The sequence below is a fragment of the Notothenia rossii genome, assembly GCF_949606895.1.
Source record: "Notothenia rossii genome assembly, chromosome: 8".
Lineage (NCBI taxonomy): Eukaryota > Metazoa > Chordata > Actinopteri > Perciformes > Nototheniidae > Notothenia > Notothenia rossii.
The window spans coordinates 55,787,661-55,806,605 of record NC_136906.1 but is presented as its reverse complement, the minus strand read 5'-3'; the positions used below and the strand labels follow the sequence as shown (position 1 = coordinate 55,806,605).

At 40.3% G+C, this 18,945-nt stretch overlaps 2 protein-coding genes across 5 annotated transcripts in view; one reads left to right on the top strand and one right to left on the bottom strand.

The window, feature by feature from the left end:
- elp3 (elongator acetyltransferase complex subunit 3) overlaps nucleotides 1-5,811 on the bottom strand; it is a 35,581-nt gene extending 29,770 nt beyond the window's left edge. Inside the window, exons 1-7 of the mRNA XM_079641836.1 lie at nucleotides 5,652-5,811; nucleotides 5,221-5,320; nucleotides 4,916-5,054; nucleotides 4,307-4,377; nucleotides 4,029-4,092; nucleotides 3,200-3,268; nucleotides 1,569-1,723 (exon numbers count right to left, since the gene is read on the bottom strand). Of these exons, the coding sequence (XP_079497962.1) occupies nucleotides 1,569-1,723; nucleotides 3,200-3,268; nucleotides 4,029-4,092; nucleotides 4,307-4,377; nucleotides 4,916-5,054; nucleotides 5,221-5,320; nucleotides 5,652-5,673 (620 nt within the window). The 5' untranslated portion in view covers nucleotides 5,674-5,811. The remainder of the gene's footprint in view (nucleotides 1-1,568; nucleotides 1,724-3,199; nucleotides 3,269-4,028; nucleotides 4,093-4,306; nucleotides 4,378-4,915; nucleotides 5,055-5,220; nucleotides 5,321-5,651) is intronic.
- A 264-nt stretch (nucleotides 5,812-6,075) lies between these two features.
- Nucleotides 6,076-18,945, top strand: part of LOC307014109 (kinesin-like protein KIF13B) — a 55,211-nt gene continuing 42,341 nt past the window's right edge. For all 4 annotated transcript variants that reach the window (XM_079641835.1, XM_079641834.1, XM_079641833.1 and 1 more), the window contains exons 1-8: nucleotides 6,076-6,211; nucleotides 6,339-6,428; nucleotides 6,706-6,785; nucleotides 7,869-7,962; nucleotides 16,035-16,047; nucleotides 16,138-16,198; nucleotides 16,723-16,815; nucleotides 18,356-18,536. In XM_079641835.1, coding sequence (XP_079497961.1) covers nucleotides 6,719-6,785; nucleotides 7,869-7,962; nucleotides 16,035-16,047; nucleotides 16,138-16,198; nucleotides 16,723-16,815; nucleotides 18,356-18,536 — 509 coding nt within the window. In that variant the 5' untranslated portion in view covers nucleotides 6,076-6,211; nucleotides 6,339-6,428; nucleotides 6,706-6,718. The remainder of the gene's footprint in view (nucleotides 6,212-6,338; nucleotides 6,429-6,705; nucleotides 6,786-7,868; nucleotides 7,963-16,034; nucleotides 16,048-16,137; nucleotides 16,199-16,722; nucleotides 16,816-18,355; nucleotides 18,537-18,945) is intronic.

The following is an 18,945-nucleotide window of genomic DNA, read 5'->3' as shown; positions in this document are numbered from 1 at the left end:
ATTGAATACATATTTAAATAAAAATGTTAACAGATACAGTTAAAAAATAACATTCTGTATGGATTAATTTATCCTATAATTATTTTGCGCCCCTAACATTTGGGAAACTATATTGCAAAATGAGGCAATTCACTTTTAGTTTTTTATCTAAGTTTATCTAAATAAAGCTGCATTATGTATGTTTTACTGTCAAGTATTATTGTTGAGGGAAAAAAGCTAAATAAATGAATGTTGGTGAAATTTCACAAATGGTAGTATAACTCCCTCTGGTGGAGAACTACTGAACTTAGAAACAATATATCAAATATTGTCAACATTTCTAAAAATGTTATCAAGATGGATAGATGACATGCATTACAATCTTTACATCTTTAAAAAGGGGGAAGAAAGTATAAACATAATCAAATAAATTAAACTTAAATAACAATAAAAACAATAAACAGCAGCAAGTCCATGTACATACAGTGGGTGTTTCTCAATGTCGAGTAAAGCTGCTCCAGAGCCACTATTTCAAGCATACTACGTCATCGAGTGCCGCCAAGGTACTGTTCCAATGTCCAGCATACTTGGAATTCTACCGAGCCTGGCGTACTTCGTAGCGGGGAATTTCGAGGCTGCACATGTGTAGACTCCGTGGTCTTAAAATCCCCACAATGCTTTGCGCACGGACCAATTTTCCCCAAATCTGTGGCGGAAAATGTAAGGCGGGGCCTCTCATATGACGCACACCTGCACACTTGCTAGTCTGTTCCACTCTTCGTTTTCCAAATGCCAGGAAGGATTCTTGCCTCGCTTCTGAAGCAAGTGACTCGGAAGACATGTGCTACCAAGCAAGCGTACTCGACATTGAGAAACACCCAGTGTCTAAGTATTAAGGACATGAACCACAAGAATACTCAATATAAAATGTTCTAGATAATTCAGGATGCCCCACAATAGTAGGAAACATATATAAATATGGTAATATATACATCTGAGTTCAATTCATGGTTATTGTTGGGGAAATATTTTCCAAGGCCCATAACTTTGACCCAGTTGATCAGTTCAAACTGTCCTGACTGAGCACACACACTTGTAACCTTGGCTGCTGTGCTCTCAGTGTTCTGTCTCCCTGTTCCTGTCTGTTGGCGTCAGCTGATAGAGGCCTTATGATTCTATCTTGTTATGCACAATGTTGATGATTCTCTCTGAACTAGCTAAATACATGGATCAGGGTTCTTCAGAATTGACGTGGCAACTCTACCGTACAGTCAGCACCTCTGGCTCTTGGACTTGTTTTGTGAATTCTCCGGCCGAAGCTCCAAATAAACCCGTCAGTGTTTGACATCAAAGCTCCAGCTCTCCCCATGTCTCCTTTTGAGTCGGTGACTCCTCCTGCATTGCTACACAGAAGTTTCTCCCACAGTTGTTCATGGTAGTGGAGGGGAGGAACCAAAGCTATAGCAGCGAGTTATCTGCCAGCCAGAGGTGAGTTGTTATAAAGTGTTATTAAGTAACTGTAATGCAATGTTCTCTTTAGTATTGAGTGTCATGTATAGACAATAATGGCTCCTGCAGTGAGCTGTTACCTGACGGCCTCGGCCACGCTGTTGGAGGTGTGTCCTGACAGGGCGTCGTGCAGGTTCCTGATGAAGTAGTCTCTGTACTCCTCAGCCAGAGCCATGAAGGTCCCGCCCATCACGATGAACTCCACCTTGTCCACGCTGTGTCCCAGCTGCTTCAGCTGCACGGCACACACAAAGACACACACGACTCTTCACAACTCTTCGAAAATAAAGTCCTCAGCAGTCTTAAAAGTAGAAGGTAAACAACCACGTATCAGCGCTATACTTTTCACAGCGTTTCTGAGAACACTGTTGGTGAGAACTTTGAATACAATAAGTCAGAAACCTGCAGGTGATACTTTAACCAGCTGATATGGAAAACCTCATCAACTATGGAGAACTGGATTTTCTTTTTAGAAACGTGGTAATTTAATTTATAAAAATAATATATAATGTTCTGTCCTTGCAACAATCCAGATAAGTGTCAAATGACTTTGCACTTTTAGAAAATGCATGAATGTACCTATGTCAACTTGTCATGTGCAGAACCTCCATATTAAATACAAATACAGATAGAATAGGTTTGGGAACAAATAAAATAATACGATTCTGAAACGATTCCCAACTTCCAGCATCTGTGAGTAAGTTCAGCATGAATTACGTTTTTATAGTCGATATCAAACATAAAAACTCCATAACGTAATACAGACTTAACTCTGCTTTCATGCACCTTTCCAGCCGCAGGACATTAGCATTACTTTTTCAAAATCCAGAATTGAATTTGAATGTAATCTTGAGATATTGAGATTCACACTCCTCATATACAGCAATCAATACATCACGAAAAGATAACATTAGCAACAAAAAAATAAGGAATACAAATCTATATTGAATTCTGTTTTTGATACAACCAAATAAGTGACCAGATTATTTGCACACCGTATTAGATAACACATGCAGTTTGTTAGTATAACTAATAACAATGCCGTGGCAATGACACTGAACATTTCTGTTAGTAAAGTTTTCTACATGAATAGGTCTGATGGTTATATCTGAATATCTTTCATATCAAATTGGAGTCATACTTAAAACAGCGATTACACATAAGACCGACCAGCCAAAACTAGATTCAGATGGCACATATCTGTACATCAACTGTTGCTTTAATGGATGGCTTTGCTCTGCTGCATGTAATAATGTAGTACTCCATTTGAATAATGGCATAATTAGGGTCAGGTCTCAGCAGGAGGGTAAAAGCCATGACACTCATTACTCTATACTAAATGTATTATCAATGGGTATGATTGGTGTGTTCAAGTAAAGAAGATCACTGCACAGAAGCTGATTTGAGGATATGGCAGAGGAAGACAAATCCCACCTGTTTTAACTCCAATTTGGCCGATAAAGAAAATGTAAAAGTTTGGCTTATTTAATGGCTAATGTACTTGCAGGATTCATGCGGTTTAGTTTGTTCCTTCATGGTGCACTGCTCTTATTGTAAGAGACTTTGGATAGTAACCTCAGGTAAATCTAATGGTATGTACGAAACAGAGGCTGCTGTGTCACGGCATGAAATGAGTTTCTGTGTAAAAGGCCGTTCATTCATGAACCATTAACAAAAATGATTTAAAAAAAGGAATTAGAGTAACACGGACCTGCTCCACTCGATGTCTGGTCTGGAGGTAGGGGTCATAGCGGGCTCGGATTGCTCTCATGGACGTTGGCTATAAGAAAGAGAAAGGGAACAAAATAAAAAGACTTAAATAAAATACCTAAAGTCAAACAACAACTACAGAATAAGGACTTTGATCCAACACAATGCTGTATATTTATATTGCTTATTCAATAGATATAATACTAAAGCTACTATGGTGTTTTAACTCCCGGGGATGACTTGGCTTACGCGCTTTACTGTGCTGTACGACACCGGTTTGGTTGTTGTTTTACTCATAAATTGGTGGCTTTTATTGAGGTGCGCAATAAAACAATCCATTTATTGTATTGTTGTTGTGCATAATAAAGTCAATTTGTATTCAATGCCTTAACAAACAAGCCTTTGTGGCAATCACATTTGCGGCACTGCGGTCAAAAACCATTTCAGACACAACCTTTCCTGTGACAACACACACCTTAAATACCGGTGCCATAGGGAATCAGACAGGGACACCCGATGGCACACACAGTGAACAACACACAACGGTGTCAAGCAAGATAGGACCATCATTGAAATGGCTGTTACAATGTATATCCTTCACAATTGATATGTATATATTCACTGTCTTGTTTATCTTCTACTATCTTTATCTTTTGTAATTATATTTTAATTTACTACTTATTCATGTAGAATGTGTTTGGTTGATGTCTGATTCTTTATATATTGAGTTTTTCTTACATTATTGACATATATTTTCATGTTAACTGTTTGAATAAATCCACATATAAAAAGCTTTACTCGCCTCCTGAGGCAGAATGAAACTACCGTACCTCATATCCAGTGTACGACTGTGTGGAGTACTCAAAGTCTGAGTCTGGTCCTCCAGGACAGTAGCTGCCAGGGTAAACAGAAAGAGAATAAAAACACATTGTTGAAAACAAATCCTTAATAAGCAATAACAATTAGATCCCGTCTTTAAATGTTTATTTACATATTTTGCAGCCAAGTTCTGAAATTGTGTACATTTAAATGAGCATAATCTTGCAAGCAGTGCATAATGATCAAGTAAAAAATGCAAATAAAATATGCACAGACTATTGTTACTTACACACAGATGTTGCCTGTGAAGCTGATGTGAGGACATCGATGTGGTTTGCACATCACAGCAACCACTGCAATCTGGATAGAAGACACAAGGAGTGATTTCCTGAATATAACCTGTGTGAAAACACTATTGACAATACTATTTAGTAGGCTGACATTTTCATGGCTTTCTTTACAAACAAAGATTGTTTCACATCCCTAGATCAGAGAACCGTCATTATGCATCAAGGATACAGCATGAACTATAACGCAAAAAGATAATATTACACAAGCAAACGCTGAAACTCTTAACACAAAGAATTTCCCTTAGCTTAAGGCCTACATACTACATTACATGTTAGACGCTTTTATCCAAAGTGACTTACATGTACTCAGTAATGGGGCCAATCCCCACAGGAGCAATGGGGGTCAAATGTCTTGCACATGCTGACTGCAGTGGGATTCGAACTTGCTCTCCCCTGATAAAAAATCAGTGCACTATCCCACTGAGCCACATCCTCCCACATTATTAGATCAAGTAAATCGGAATACAAACTATTTGTAGCCAAAGCAAAATATATGTGGCCCCGAGAGAGAGATTTTTATTTGGTGGACTTAAGCTAATTGAACATACCCCACTGGCAGTGCGGATGGGCTTGGCCTTCAGTTTGGGCACCAGAGCCCGGCGGTACTGTGGTGGAACCGCAGCGATGATGTCCACCAATCGAGGCATGGATTCAAGTCCATACTTTGCTGAAGTCTTAGTCTTCACTCTTTAAAAACAGAATCATAGAAAGACACATATTTAATTATGAATTATAACTTTAAATGTTGATCTGTGCATGTGTTTTTTTATCCATAGAGCTTGTCTTTAATAGCTATTAAAGGCTTGAGTATTATAGAGTTGGGACTTAATTGAGCAAGGAGCTGTATACTTACTTGTTGAGATTAATATCTTTGCCCTCTTCATGTGCTTCAACCAGCTGATTGATGACATCAGCAATGGTCATCATCATAAGCTCAGCCCGGCTGAGATCACCTAACAAAGATGATCAATACTATGAGATTAGTTTAGTACTTTTATACAGATGCATGGAGTTCAAAAAGCCATATTTACAAGATCCAGGTACATGCAACGTAGATGTAATGTAGCTTATATATTGAGCAACAGTAACGTTAGAGTTTATGAAACCCATTGTCAATAACTGTAATAACTCACCTTTAAAATGACAATATGTACGCAGTAGGCCTACGAATTATATCGCTGTTATCATGTTTAAAATATTGGGAAGACTTGTTAGCATTAGCAACAAGCTAAAGCCGAACAGACCCGTTTAGAAAGTAATTTCAGGTATATTTAACACACTCACTCTTTTTCTTTGGCTTCCCCATTTTTTCTTTGAGGCTGACCGTCCAAATTCCAACGGGTGGGTGATTGTAGGCAGAATTACATCAGTTTTTAACCCGAGAAGGCTGTCAGAAATAGTAAACAACTCCACGTTGCTCCCAAAACAAGGCTTCAGTCGTACGGCAACCGAAACTGTCGTACAATATCGTAAATGGGTCTTTTCCACGAACGGCGTGTTATTGGAATTAAAAAAAATTCACAAGGGCAAAACAGAGCCCCCCTTCTATAACCGCTGTAATAGCTAAATTACCATTAATTAGGGATATTTTACTTTGTTTTTCTGAACATGTTTAGGACAAATCTCACAGACTTGTAATGCGTGTGGATCCACACAGTGGCGCTGAACTCCCTCAAACCAAGTGGGCCAGTGTGTGCAGAGCAGAGCGCAACTAGAGAACTTGGAAGGCTCTCTAAATCTCACAGCAAATCCCTTTAGCTCGAGCTGACATGGACTGACTTATCACTGAGGGAAGTTTCAGGAAATGCAACAGGTGGAGAAGCCGAGGGAATGAACCGTGTGTCGTAAGTGTTTTTTTAAACTTACGTAAAGAAACCAAGGGGATTTAGCACACTTAACATGGTTAGTTACATTTATAAGGGTAATTATAAAACACATTCGACCCCTTTCTGTGTGTTTGCTGTTATCCAGCTCTCGTTAGCGTCCCGGGCTAGCTGCTGAGAGTACTTCAAGGTGCCTGTGGGAGTCGGATAGGGAAACAACTGCGCACTCTTTCACACGGTTTGTCCACTTCTCTTTACAGTATACCTTGTATTTTAGCTTGTTATGTCATCATGAACGTTTTTACTAGATATTTAGATATGGTTTTCGCATGAATAGTATTATATTAAGCAGGACACTAGCTTGTTTATGTATACATATTGGTTGTTCAGGTGTAACAGGTATCTAATTTTGATTTAAGGACACTATGAATTTAGAATGTAGTAAGTAAAACTTCAGTAAGTTAAAAAAAGGAAAACACTAAATGTGTTATTGTCCATTCATTCATTTGTCATAGGTCAGGTGCCACCATGGATGACAGCCTGAATGACTCCAATGTAAAGGTCGCTGTTCGTGTGCGACCAATGAACAGGAGAGGTGAGTTTAATGTCAGATAGGCGTTGTGACATGTTCAGCAGTTATGATTCACGAAAGACAGACACTTATTGGTTTGTTTTCATGTGCCCAACAAAGATCTTTTCAACAATTCTGTCCAGATTTAAAAGGACTCTTTTAGTTTGTGTTCGTTTCTTTGGAAAGGCTTTGAAAAGGTCCATGCTGTCCTTCTTTGGAAAAGTCTTGGTTGGAGTGCTGTTAGAGTAGAAATGGAAAAATATTGAAGGGACAGTGACATCATATCCTTACAGTGAAGGGACTGTTATGCATGTGCAGTGTCGTGCATTACAGCAGAAACAGATTTGTTTCCACCAACGACATTACTTTTAATTTCATGTCACCTCTCCAATTGGCTTTGCAAAACTATGCCTCATTAAGTGTAACAGTGGAAAATCTCACACAACACACGTGCCCTAACTCCTGCTCTAACAGGAAGTTCCAGTGCTGTCTCAGCCTGAAAAGCCTTCTCTGCAGGTAGGAATGAGGAAGAGTAGCTGCTTTTCCTTACTGCCTGCTCAGAGTTGTAAAGGGGTTGTGTTGTTTGCACAGGCAAGTCCTGGATGAATCACTACTTCCTGCTCCATGTCAGGCTTTATGTGTTACAATCACAAGGAGCTGGCACACTAACACACACACACACACACACACACACACACACACACACACACACACACACACACACACACACACACACACACACACACACACACACACACACACACACACACACACACACACACACACACACACACACACACACACACACACACACACACACACAGTGTATGCCACCTGTTAGTCTTTGATGACAGTTGTGTCAGTGACTACTAGGGAAAGTTATGGTGACCAGTGTATACAGAACATGCTCTTTGAACTCTTTAAGCAGCACATTTTGATAGTTTGAGAGCCATTTTGCAACTAACTTACCATATTTTGTAGGTTTCAAAATGTATTTATTAGGACTATTCAATAATTAACAACATGTTACGCATGGTACTACAGAGAAAAGGATGTTTAATGTTATTTAAAAATAAATATTTTTTCTTTTTCACTGTTTTATTTCAGAAAAAGAGCTAAAGACCAAATGTGTCGTAGAGATGGATGGGAACCAGACGGTTCTGCACCCGGCCATCATCAACTTGAACAAAAGTGACTCCCGGTAAGTTTCACACACCCGTTTATATAGACAAGCTGTGTAATTTTCTTGTATACTTGTTATGTATTACATATTTTTTCTGCTGAAGCATTTGCTTCTCGTTCTTTGTTCCTGGGCTATTCACAGTGAGGTCACCAAGTGAACAATGGCAGAGCCAGGACATTTTCAGTGTGGTGGCCAGGATGGAACCAGTGATCATTTTGGGGTTGCATTGAAATCGCTATTATATGAACATAAAAATACATCTCACTAGAAAATAAGGGGTTATTTAAGGCACCTACAACACACCTCTACATTATTTGGGATTAAGCTAGTGGTGGAATAGATCAAATAATATTCAGTATATCTAACTTTTTTTTTCGTATTCCCGTAGGCTAAGTATCAACGAAGCTTCCATTATACAAATGCAATGCAATATACAGACTGTTTAGCTTATGGTGATCAGCAGCCCTATGAGCTCATTCTCTCAGTGTATCATCAGGAATACAGAGACACACACACATAATTTAAATAAGAGTTTTTAAATTAAATGATAACAAACATCTTAAAGTAAATAACAGTAAACAATAGCCCATAACCCTGTAAGGCCCCCGGTTGTAATTTTACAACATTACCTTAAGCTATCCTAAAAAAGTCAGTACATTTTTTGTTTTTTTAAAAGACTACATTTACACAGTTAAAAGGTCCTTTTGTTCAGCCTCACAATGCTATTGGGTAATAAATGTGTTATAGGTCCTGCCCTCTGGCCATACACGCCAGGGATTTTGGGCCCCATGAGAAGATATCACATTGGGCCCCACCACCAGGCCCAGGGCACGCCAACCAAGCACACTTACTGTAACCACACCTCCAGAACCCAACCGACTCATTTATGCTTTAAATAACTCTACCTGTACAGGCTTGCATCTATCTTGTAGTCCAATACTAACTGCACAATATTTACTGACACTGAGCTGTGAAAATATAACACTTATCGGGGGACAGGGCTGCTGAGCCTAGAGATGGATCTGTTGGTCCTGGCACCAGGGGGAGGGACAACTGATTTAGTATGAATAGCTGCTAAAAATGTACCTGCATTTACTAAATGTCAGCTAAAAGAGGAGTGAAATTAAAAACCTGAATAGATATTAACAGTAATTAATGTTAGCTTAGTAAAAAAAAAACATAACAATTATTATTTACAATGGACTACGCGTAGCTAACAGACACATTTCCACCACTCATAGACCAGACCCACCTTTCCTTTGAAAAACTGGGTGGCATACTGTCGCCTTTTAAGGCCCAGATACACCGGCCCGAAATCGGCAGTAAATGGGAGTCGGGCCGAACATGAGTGTGGGCACGCCCTATTCGGAGTGGTGTGCGCCGCACCGTCGGCTCTTTTCTGCCGACCTGACGCCTTTTCTTGCCGATTCAACATGTTGAATCGGCGTCGGGAACACCACCGGAAGTCGGACAAAGGGATAACACTGATTGGCTGTTCAGCTAGCGAATCAGTGCATGAGAAGCGTTAACGGAAGTGAGGGAGGTAAACAAATGATTTAAAATGGAAGATGGAACACACACGGACGGCTATTTCACCTCATCGGTTTATAGAGCTTCTGTTCGTTCATGTTTTCAATGGACGAGAGTGAAAATGGAAAGAAAAACGCTATTTGTTGTTTGTTTATATCACGGAGTCTGTTCTTCTTCTCTGTCTTCCGGTTGTTCCGGTTGTTGCCTCTTTTGAATGATGAATACACACTACTGCCGCCTGCTGGTAAGGAGAGTTATTGCCACTCACGCATTTGCAGTTCATACGTGCTTGGCTCGGATTTGCGGTGTGTTCCAGTGCGCGAAGTCGGCAAATACGCAGGAGAGTCCGGCGACGCAACAGTCGGTGTCGGCGCCGGCGACTTCTCAGGTGACTGGCCGGTGTATCTGGGCCTTAAGTCCCTCTCTCTTGTCTTTTTGTCCTTTCTTTTCTCTTTTGAAAGCCTGACTTTGTTAGTCATTGAGACATGGTTCACACGTAAGTACTAGCATCCCTGCTCCTAACATGCTCCCACTCTCTGCTAGAAAGTGCCGGTGGTGCTGCACCGCGTTTGGAGGCAGGACCAAACCATTACATGTAAATAGAAGGGGGTGTATAGAGGCTTTGGATAATTAACTTTTGGAAGAAAATAAGTTAAATGAATTGTAAGTTTAGTGAGTATATTATCAATATAACGTCCTATTAATGTTAATTCTTCATGAATGATGAAAGGTTACTAAACATTTTTTTCTTAATGTTCTAAAATAGCTTGGGCCCCCGTGGTGAGGGTGCTTGGGGTGGCCAATAGGGTGGCCAGGATTCAGCTGGGGGGTGGCCGTGGCCACTCCCAGCCACCCCCCAGCTCCGCCACTGCATGTGAAGCCATATTATATGTTTGTCTTTGTCTCTTACTCATGAGACATCTCTTATGAATATGGCAGCGGTTGGTGCTTGTTTAAGTTACATGACTTGTGTGGGATCCACATTCATTTTGGGACTTTTATTGGACACTAGAATGTTAATGGCCATGGAAACTGTAGTATTTTGTACCATGACTTTTGTATTTTGATATATTTATTAACCTGTATTTTTCCATTATAGGTGCATGTAAAAAAGCAACTATAATATGTAGTAGGTCAAGTTATGGTAGGGCAGCTCAGGGCTCCTTTAGGTGAATCACAGAAGCGCTGACAGCGTGCAGCTGCATTGCAGTGAAGTGCTTGTGTTTCTGAACTTAACTCAGTTTTGTATCATTTAATTTTGTCTGAGTTGGGTTTGAATACTCTACATTCAACATGTTACAAAGTAGAATTTCCCCCCAAAATGTTAACATGAGTAAATCTAAAGATATAAATAATAATATATGCATTATATTAAAGCAACTAATAATCTAAATCACATTAACACATACATTTAAAATAAAGATACATATGAATTCAATTAGGTAAACAACCTGAACTGACAGTTCTATGCAGCGGCAAGTTAATGTTTTGCCAAGTTCAGGTATTTACTTATACAGTTATTGCAGTATAAGACTTTCATTTATATAATTCCCTCAGGATTACTGGCAGAAGAGTTAATACACACTCTAACCAGCCTGTCAAGTTAACACCCTGCTGCTTGGAAGAAGCTCAGATCTCACCCTCACCACACCCTTCCTCCCTCTATTACTCCATTACATGTGTCCTCCTCCCTCTGTGTCCTTGCTGCATCATTCCTCTCTTTACAAAAGGCGTGTCTGTTCCAGCTCAGTCCTGCTCAGGTAGCCAAAACCATGATCCAAAGGAATACAACAAAGGAGAAGACACTGTCAACACTTGAGACTTTAAGAATTGAAGTTACAATTTGTACTCCAGTTACTATGGCCATTTGTCCTTGGTTTAATTATGGCTGCACAATTTGGACCAAAATGTCTTATTGCTTATTGTTTTTAGTGCATGTAAATGGTCTGCAAAGGCTCAAATACCAAATGTCCCTCTCCCACACACATCAAAATAGCCACAGAATGACATTTGGATGCAAAAATGGTAAATGGAAAGCGTGCCCCTGGGCCTGTGTTGTGTGGCTCCAGTGTTTTGCTGTTGACAAAGTCCTCTCCTCAGAGCAGCTCAGGTAGATGCTCCCTTGAGGCTTCAGCCCCTTCTCAGGTTACCTTGTTCTGGAAATATGCGAGTGAATGAATCTCTGTCTTTGTAGAAACAGAAAGTGTCATATTTCATAGTTCTATGCATTTTGTCTGTCTGTGTATATTCTTCTGCCTTGACACGCTTCAGCAGCGGTATGCTTCCCCTTGGGGATCAATATGAACAGGTTTTACCGGCTGATCGCAACATCAACTCCATGATCCCAGAGCAGCACAAGGGTCTTAGTGAGGCAAAAGGGAGAGGTAAACTCATTTTAAACAGCCACAACACAAGTATTCTTAACTGGGAAACTCAGTTTTTACACTCTTGATTAGGTTCCATCTTCTATTACAAGCTAAATCGTTGTTCCAGAAAAGCTTTGTTTGTTGGGGGAGTCACTCACCAGCAGCCAATTCCATAAGGTTTGTGCTGATTCAGCTCTCTGCCTGACAAGCTAACAGAATACATGCATGAGCCTCAGGAGGTGGTAATATGTTACGGCCCCCTCACAGCAGGGGGCTGTCAGACCCCAGACATGCTGTAGATTATAGAGATAATAAAGCCTTTGGTCTTCTTTCATAATTTAAAACAGGCCTGTAAAACTATAGTTTCATGGGTGCCATTTTATTGCACATGCTGTACCAGACCTTGAGTTGTTGCTGGAATATTTATCAGCCCCCACAGAATAATGTTGAAAGCCTTTCTTATCTAAACATTTGATAAGAGCCCCACTTTCATCTGTTCATGGAACGTGGTACAGAATTTGTAATATGCAGAAACCACTCGGAAAGGCTGTATGTTATCAAATCGGAGTATTCTAGTTGTGTAGGTCAGATTGTTGTTGATCCCAGATGTGCTGACCCACCGCCCTCCTCCCTCTGCGTCGGTGTCTCCTTGGAGCTGCGAGGCTCTGCCAGTTATCTCAAGAATGTCCTTGCCAGCCCAGGAGAGGACGGGACTTAATGTTACTCTTTCATGGAGCAGCCAAGTCGCACATAGGGAGGCCTTGTTTCATTACAGCCCTGTGTGTGTGTGTGTGTGTGTGTGTGTGTGTGTGTGTGTGTGTGTGTGTGTGTGTGTGTGTGTGTGTGTGTGTGTGTGTGTGTGTGTGTGTGTGTGTGTGTGTGTGTGTGTGTGTGTGTGTGTGTGTGTGTGTGTGTGTGTGTGTGTGTGTGTGTGTGTGTGTGTGTGTGTGTGTGTGTGTGTGTGTGTGTGTGTGTGTGTGTGTGTGTGTGTGTGTGTGTGTGTGTGTGAGAAAGAGGGCTTCCTTAGAGACCAGGTGCCTATCTTTAGGTTTGATTGATCTAAAGATCAACAATCTTCGTTTCTACCATCTTTCACATTTTTGGTGGACAACTAATCTCTGTAGTTCACGTTTCATCCTGGTACATTTCTGTGTGGAAATGCAGATTGCTTGAAAACACAGTTTGCTCTTGTGGGCAACAATCAGAAATACATTTTCAATTTGTAGGCTGTTTGGATTCATTACATTTCTAATCCTTAATCCTATACATATTGTAATTTGTGATGCAATATTTGTCTGCATGTGATCTGGTTTTCAGCTCATCTCAGTGAGGGAGCTTTCTTATACTATATAGTGGTTGGATGTCCTTGCTTAACGGCCAATGTGACTGAATGCTTGACATCCTCTGAAGGCATGTTGGGGTGATTCAAGTGTATTATTAAGGTTAAAGGGACACTGCAGCAACTCGCTATAGTTCCACTTGCAGAAAAATAATGAATGTCATCAGCTGAAAGTAAGTGAATGTAGACTTTATGCGACAATTGTTATTTTTTGGCCACTTGGGAGCAGTGGAGACACGCTGTAAACGCTAAAATGTTATTACCTTTTAAGTTTACAAGCCAAATAGTTGCCACAGACATAACATTCATTTGCAGACAGGTTTCAGCCCACCTGATGAGTGTTAGTCCATATTCATTCTCTTTTAGCTCTGGTTTTGGTCTCAACCAGTGTTTGACTGTATACGAAATGCTCCATAATGTGCAGTGTGCACAAGCAAATTAAGCTGCTAGGTTGTTACACAGATTTTGTTCTGCTACAAATTGCTGCCTGGTTCACACGAAGATTACACTAATAGAAAAAGTACAATTAGTGTTCCAAATTCTTAAAGTTGCCGGCCGGAAAGCACAAACAATGAATTCAAAGACGCTAAAACGCTCCGAAACACTGAGGGAAATTGCAGACCTTGAGGATCAATCTCTATGGTTTCATCTCCAGAAGTAAAAAGAAAACAATCTATTTAGCGACACCATTTGACTAGTGCTGGGTTCATGAATGCTACATTGCCAATGGAAAACATAATGAATCAGGAGTAGAGCATAGAGCATGAGTTTGATAAATAAATGTGACGTTAGCTGGCTGGAATGTGTTTGCCGACTGATGCATAGGATATTATGGTTGGCTGCTAGGGGATGAACCTAAGAGCAGTGAGTGTTTCTGAGTGCTCTGGTAAGAATGCAGATATTTGGTCTCCCCGCCTGTGTCTCAGGGACACTGAGAGGCTCTGGGGTTGTTAGCGCTGCGTCACATTCTCCACTTGATTCACAATGAGCCAAAGAGGATTAGTCAGCTTGACAGATTTTTAAGCTTCACTACATTAAAACACCTTTGACTTTGTGTCTTTGAAACCCCCCCCCCTCTTACTCCAATGACTTTGACCTGGGGTTATGTGAGACTTTAAGTATTTGCTAGCTCTGCTGTTACTGCACTGCAGTGGTTTTTGCCCCATTTTCTAAAATGCCTCCGATCTGTTGGTGAATGTCAAGTATCTGCTAGGGCAAACAGGTCATACTGTAGCATTGACATACGTATCATTTATTTTAATCAGTGAGTACTCACCCAGAGAGACATATAGTAGTTAGTATTTCATAAAAAAACATGATAACCCTCCTTTTGACTGAGCCCTCTGCCTTTCCCATAAGAAATGTCACTTCATGCGTCTGACTTCGGGGCCCCTTGAGCCCTTCATTCCATTTACTAATGCATCCTGGCAGCTTACAGCTGATTTCTTCATCATAGCATGTTGTCAACTTTTAAATCATAATGTCTGAGTTTAAAAGTAATGCCTACTGACATCCCTCGTGACATGCTGCCAATGCAGAGTGGTAAACAGCTCAACCAGTTTTTCCTCTTCCGTATGCTTTATTTAATGAATTATAAGAGAATAATCTAGAGGCAGGGAACTATATTAAGTATATCACAAGAAAAAGTATGCTCTATCTTCCAAGTAGACATTAGAAATAATTTGTATGAATTTTTTTTGTACGTATCCCGAAGTAAACTGGGAACATCTGACTAAACCTGCTTGTGACCCAAAGGTTGGGAACCAGTGGCCTAAAGGTTAGAGAAGCAGTGTTGTGAGTGAAGACTGCCCAGACTGGCTGGGAACATGTTGGTGGGAAGAATTAAGAAGTGAAGCATAAATACGGTAGGATTGGACATTCCAGAGGGGAGTTAACGCTAACTCAATAAAAGTCATACCTTTTTTAATAGTTACTTATTTGTGTGGGGGGTGTAAATAAAATAAAAACGCTACGAATAATGTCACATCTCGGTTTAATGTATTTAGGTTTAATTCCGATTGAATTAAGCAGTTAATAGAGTAAAGTACACAGTTAATAATGTGTACATGGGAGCACCTTCTGCTAGTTTTTGCTAGCTAGCTAGCTGTTAACATGTGAGATGTATGAGGATTAAGCATGCCAAATGAGTTTCGATTCATATATTTCTATAGATATTCTTTTATAAATGAGTTGTTCCCTTTAATCCCAAACTTTCCACAAAGCCACATAGGTGGCTCAAAATCAAACAAATTATTGTACTTTTCCCATGCGTGAACTTGCTAATTTATTGGGCAAGTGTATTATGTTCCCCTATGATATGGTAAAATATTAGTTTCTATCTTTGTATGACATGGTAAATACAGCTTTAGCAGATAACGTTTACATTTACGAGTCCAATGAATTAACATTTCCATTATTACGGTAATTCTGCAACACTGCGTGTACTCTACCTTTAACAGCTACTGCCTGGACAGCTTCCAGGTGTGATTGTGTGTAACTGTGTGAAAGTAAAGAGAGTTTTGCTGGCCTCCGGGCTCTTGCTTTGCTTTGCTTGCCTTGAAAATGATCCTTTGCTTTTCTTTGAATCTTGAAAAGCAGTTCTTACCAGGACAAACATTTGAAATCATGTAATGTTGCTAGCACTGATAGTGTTGCTATTTAATAAATAGTGTCACATGTCCTTGCCTTGGCGAAGTTGCCTCACGTGTTTCTTATGATGTGTAAATCCACTGGCATGTAAAAGGCTCACTGAAAAATGTCAAATAGTTTTAGTTATAGGTTAGTTGACATGTTCATGTGTATTTCAACATCAATTACTAACTCATATTGTAATTACTTCTCCCTGGGGTCCTCAGAAATCAGTCAAAGGTGAGTAGTCATTTATACCCTTAATGATTGAATACTTTTTCTGCCGACTATCCATGCATGAGTTGTTTCTAAATTGTGTGTGTTCCTCAGGTTTTTGCCTATGACAACTGCTTCTGGTCCATCGATGAATCTCAAAAAGACAAGTTTGCAGGTCTGTATTCCCCCTGACTTTGTGTTCTGACCTCTAATAGAGTTGGTTCTGTTTTTAGCTCGTGTGTGACTCATTTCTTAACGTATCTCCTGACAGAGTGTTTCCTGATATTCTGGACTATTTATGGAGTCGAAGAAAGGGAGAGTTCAGGGGGTGGGATTAATAGTTACACATTGTTTACCTCTAGATTAGTTCTGCGGTCTGGTACATTTGTAAAGGGGTTGAACAAAAGCGTTGCCAGGGGGTTTCTTAACAATGTGAGGGGTATTAATAGTAGATAATGGAACAAACTGCCTGTTTTAATTCTGGTCTGTCGGTCTTGTCGCATATAGAGAAAGAACAGCAAGTCATCTCAATGTATATAAAGGGTTCTTTTTGTATTTCTCATGCATTTGTGTTTCCTTTCATTCATTCCCCCTTTAGCATCTCCTCAACTCTGCTTTGCTACTACAATAATCTTATGTTGAGTTTATTTTTCAGTGTGTATTTTGAGATGTTAAAGTGTGTTTGTGATGTGTGTGCAGGTCAGGATGTGGTGTTCCAGTGCCTTGGGGAGAGTCTGCTGGACAACGCCTTCATGGGATACAATGCCTGCATCTTTGCTTACGGACAGACAGGTAACATCTTAACCTGCAGACATCTGAATGAACATTAGCAAAGGTCCTGTAGTGGGAGCACTGTTGTTGTCATTCTAGCCATGGCATATTAGTTTTAGTGAAGCTGCAATAACACGTTAAGAATTTCTTCTGATCAACGAAAGTTTTGTAGATTTGTCATTGAAAGAAAAAATACATAATGAAAGGCGCATTCACACCGCAGTACTTTTCCCCAGTTTAGTTCCGGTATAGTTCCGAAATGTCGCGTTCACACCAAAAAAATCCGGAACTAAAATGAGTTCATGAGAACCTTTTCACCCCCTTTTCAGTCCCTGCTAGAGAGCAGGTACTTTCGTGGGAGAAAAAGGTTCCTATGTCTGATTGGCTGGGCGGTTTACAAACCACGCCCCGTAAAACTCCCAAAACGTTTTGTGAAGCCGCCATTTTATTATCCTAGCATTAGCATTATTAGCATTAGCCCAGCGCACAAACGCGGAGAGACTAACTTATGGCAACACAAAAGAAAACATGGGAGCGGTGGAGATGAGGAGGTGTCGGTGTTCTGGCGATTTAATCGGAAGGCTTCAGTTGAAGCTGCTGGGACTCCCAGTTCATGAGAACTAAAGAGTTCTCATGAACTGTGTGTGAGAACTAAAGAGTTCTCATGAACTAAGTTCTCATGAAACTTTGTGGGAAAAGTACTGCGGTGTGAAAGCGCCTAAAGAGTCCGAACCGTTGTACTCCTGATTGATGTTAATCTACAAAACCCAACCAAACTCATTACTTACCAAACATTTTTCCACATTAAGAGCCTACTTACAAAAGGAAGGTTTCAACACTTTATTGTTAACATATTACAGGACGTTTTGTTCACGTTGGCTTGTGTTTCATTCCTGCTTATTATTCAACTAGGCATCATTATACAGTAAGCCTTCACTTTTGTTTTTTTATCACCTGGATTTTTTTTTTTATCTGACTGCAGCTTTAGCATTCAGAAAACCCCTTTTTCTCTCCAACATATTTAACCACTCTGCCGTTTACTAGGAGACTGAAAGTGAACGTCATCACATCTTCAGAAAGTGTCAACCAGGCGTTACATTTGCTTTTCATTTGTTTCATTTTGCAATGATAATATATCAAAATCTAAACCATCACTCTGTTCATTCTTCCATTTAGAATTTGCATTAAGGTTTAAGAAGTGTTGTGTGATTATTCCTAGTCACACGTACAGTTTATTTTTTCAGAACCATCTGCAGTTGGTTTGTATTCATATGCTTTATTAGTGAGCCCTTTTTTCTCACTTGCTTCCACTGCTCCAAATCACTTGTGTGTGTTGTGTGTGTGTGTGTGTGTGTGTGTGTGTGTGTGTGTGTGTGTGTGTGTGTGTGTGTGTGTGTGTGTGTGTGTGTGTGTGTGTGTGTGTGTGTGTGTGTGTGTGTGTGTGTGTGTGTGTGTGTGTGTGTGTGTGTGTGTGTGTGTGTGTGTGTGTGTGTGTGTGTGTGTGTGTGTGTGTGTGTGTGTGTGTGTGTCCGTCTGTCCGTCTGTCCGTCTGTCCGTCCAGGCTCGGGGAAGTCGTACACCATGATGGGCACAGCGGAGCAGCCCGGTCTGATCCCTCGGCTGTGCAGCTCCCTGTTCAGTAGGACGGTGAAGGAGGCGGGGGAGGAGGAGCAGTTCACTGTGGAGGTGTCCTACATGGAGATCTACAACGAGAAGGTCCGAGACCTGCTCGACCCCAAAGGGTGAGGAACTGTTTGGTGTAGTTCACTTTTTATAGAGCCTGGTGGAGCTGGTAGACCATGTTCTGGGTTCCAATCCAATCCTGGGACCATCCCATTTGTCTCCTCCTTTCAATTCTCAAAAAAATGATCAGCAGTCAGTGTTGAAATGTAACTGAAGTAAATTTATGAAAGTACGGTCCTTCAGTACTATTTTGACATACTTGAAAATGTACTATATATTGTTTCAAATATTTAACATTTTTTGAAAATGAGTATACTTGTAATTTACCTAAGTATTACCAATTGATGATACTTTATACTTCTACTACAATACATGTTAGATGGATTTATCATGCTTTTTACTCCACTACAATTATTTATCAGAATCAAAAATCCTTTATTGTCCTTCAACGGGGGACGTTTACAAAAG